Below are 2,222 nucleotides of genomic sequence, written 5' to 3' on the forward strand. Positions count from 1 at the left end.
AGATGCAGCCATTTCGCAATGTATGCTTATTTATGCTCTAGGTTTTTAGCAGTGTTTCTCATTTTTGTACAAATTTCCCTGCTTTTAAAGCTTTGACAAGGTTAAAGATTACCTGCAGCAGCATCTGGCCGCGGTTGAGCAGAGCAACATCTTGGAGGAGCAAGACAAAACTGAACTGTACTGCTTGTACATTAACTGTCTTGAGGTACACATGAATTCAAAGTTTAAATGTTGATTGCAGTGTGTTATTTTGTGATACGGCTTGTTTTCATTGGGTGACTTCACTTTTTACCTATTTATGTCTCTAGGACTCCATGTTTGAGAGATTGCAGTTCAGGTCCTCTGCAGACCAGCAGGTATTTCTGCAAGTTGAAAGTACCTTCCTGACTGACTACCTGCAATCACATGGTCATTCTGCTGAAACAGCCACTGTAGAGTACCTGCAGCAGGTGGCCAGAGTGCGGATGGACCTGGATATGGCTGCTAGTCTCATCATGGAAAAACTGAGAGCCAATGGTCAGTAACGGGAATAAAAAGTAGTATTAGTTTCTAACATACAATAAACCATGTGTCAGCACCTTTTGTATTTTATCTTTCAAAATATGTTGATTTTACCAAAATGTCATTCTTTTTTCTCTTTTTAATTTGAAAACCAGAGTCCAAGGAACGTGGTTTAAGTAGAACCACAGCTTTCCTGAGCAACGTGGAGAACTTGTGCAGGCGCAGTGGAAATGACTGGTATCGTGTCTACTTGATCCGTAAGATCTGCAGCCAACATGGAGTGGAGTTTGTCCTGAAACTCCTCAAAACGGATCAAGTGCGCTGGCTCTTCCCTGAAGAAACTCTGCAAAAGGTTCATTTATCCACAGTGTGATTGTTCACCATTAGTGCCCATATTAAGGCAAAGTAACTTTCTAAATGTAATGCCAGTAATAATGACAGTAAATATTGTGGTTCACTTTTCATTTTACCCAGAGTGCAGAAGTCACCCCAGTAGATCAGTATCTTGTGTGTGGGGACGACTACAAGAACATCAGAAATGCTGTGGCACAGGGGGTTATAGAAGGCAAAATGGACAGAGTGGATGAGATTTGTGAGGTAATGTTAAATAATATTCTTGTTGGTAACTCACCATCAGTTCATGACTTTACTTTTGTAAACACTTCATGTGTTTACCTGGGTGTCTTCTGGCTCTTTTGCTTTGTCTTCATAGGGCTGCAAATGCTTACCACAGTGCAAAACAGTTTACCTTCTGCTAGCGCTGTGCAGAGAAGTCACCACTCTCTACAGAGAGGCCAGTGCTAACTTCCATCCAAAGCCTGAGGTAGATCTTGACATCAAGACCCAATAAGATGCTCTTACATAATCTGTCAGATTTGTTTACACCCATTAGAACTTGTGTGTGAAATGACCACAAACATTTCACATCAAACACTGTAGTATGAACTAATTCACCTATTATTTTCACATGCTCTGAATTTGTAAGAAGTGAATTAATTGTGTATCTTTGCACCAACAGCAGTTGGAAGCCCTGGCGACCTTTATTCAGACATCCAAATTCCTTGACACCCCAGAGTTGAAGACCTTTGCTAAGGCTCTGGTGACCAACCAACTCGGGCCGTTGGCTCTTCATGCCGGGGCTTCTGGTGCCCACTGTGTGCTGGTGGACTTAACTGTTCACCTGGCTACTGTCCTACTCTGTGGGACCCAGGGGATCTTGGCTCCCCTGCAGCAGCTGGCAAAGGCACCTGCCAACATGCAGGTATGCATAATGTCACCTGCTTTCACTGATGATGACTGGGGCTCCTCTTTATTAAAGTGACTTGAATGCCTCCATATTCATCTCTTGGTACAGGCAGCCTTCTTGCCCAGCATGCCACAGGACATGTTAGCAGTGGCTCAACAAGTCATGGGACCATTGCTTTGGTACCGTAAGTAATAAACAAAAGAACTATGCTCTTACATATGAAATATTTCAGTTTAAGATGGTATTGAGCAATGCCAAACACTTGTATAGTGATCTTTAATTTACTCCTACTATAGATTGTCCAAATGGTCACCCCTGTACCATTGGAGAGGTATGTTATGTCCATCCTGAGTTGTAATAAATGTGGGAACCTTTTTGTTATCTTCTTTTCATATCACTAATGGCTTTTCTTTCCTTCTGCTTCCTTTCCTCTAGTGCGGTCGGCCTATGGAAACAAGTCATTGTTTGGACTGTG

The 2,222-nt window shown here is 42.3% G+C and overlaps 1 protein-coding gene across 1 annotated transcript in view; it reads left to right on the forward strand.

Moving 5' to 3' along the window:
* Positions 1–2,222, forward strand: part of LOC109973214 (E3 ubiquitin-protein ligase rnf213-alpha-like) — a 14,255-nt gene that overhangs the window by 2,352 nt on the left and 9,681 nt on the right. The window contains exons 6-14 of the mRNA XM_020622628.1: positions 91–205; positions 309–516; positions 657–853; positions 976–1,098; positions 1,214–1,324; positions 1,520–1,762; positions 1,856–1,931; positions 2,044–2,078; positions 2,183–2,219. Coding sequence (XP_020478284.1) covers positions 91–205; positions 309–516; positions 657–853; positions 976–1,098; positions 1,214–1,324; positions 1,520–1,762; positions 1,856–1,931; positions 2,044–2,078; positions 2,183–2,219 — 1,145 coding nt within the window. The remainder of the gene's footprint in view (positions 1–90; positions 206–308; positions 517–656; positions 854–975; positions 1,099–1,213; positions 1,325–1,519; positions 1,763–1,855; positions 1,932–2,043; positions 2,079–2,182; positions 2,220–2,222) is intronic.

This window comes from Monopterus albus, unplaced genomic scaffold (genome assembly GCF_001952655.1).
Source record: "Monopterus albus unplaced genomic scaffold, M_albus_1.0 scaffold284.1, whole genome shotgun sequence".
Lineage (NCBI taxonomy): Eukaryota > Metazoa > Chordata > Actinopteri > Synbranchiformes > Synbranchidae > Monopterus > Monopterus albus.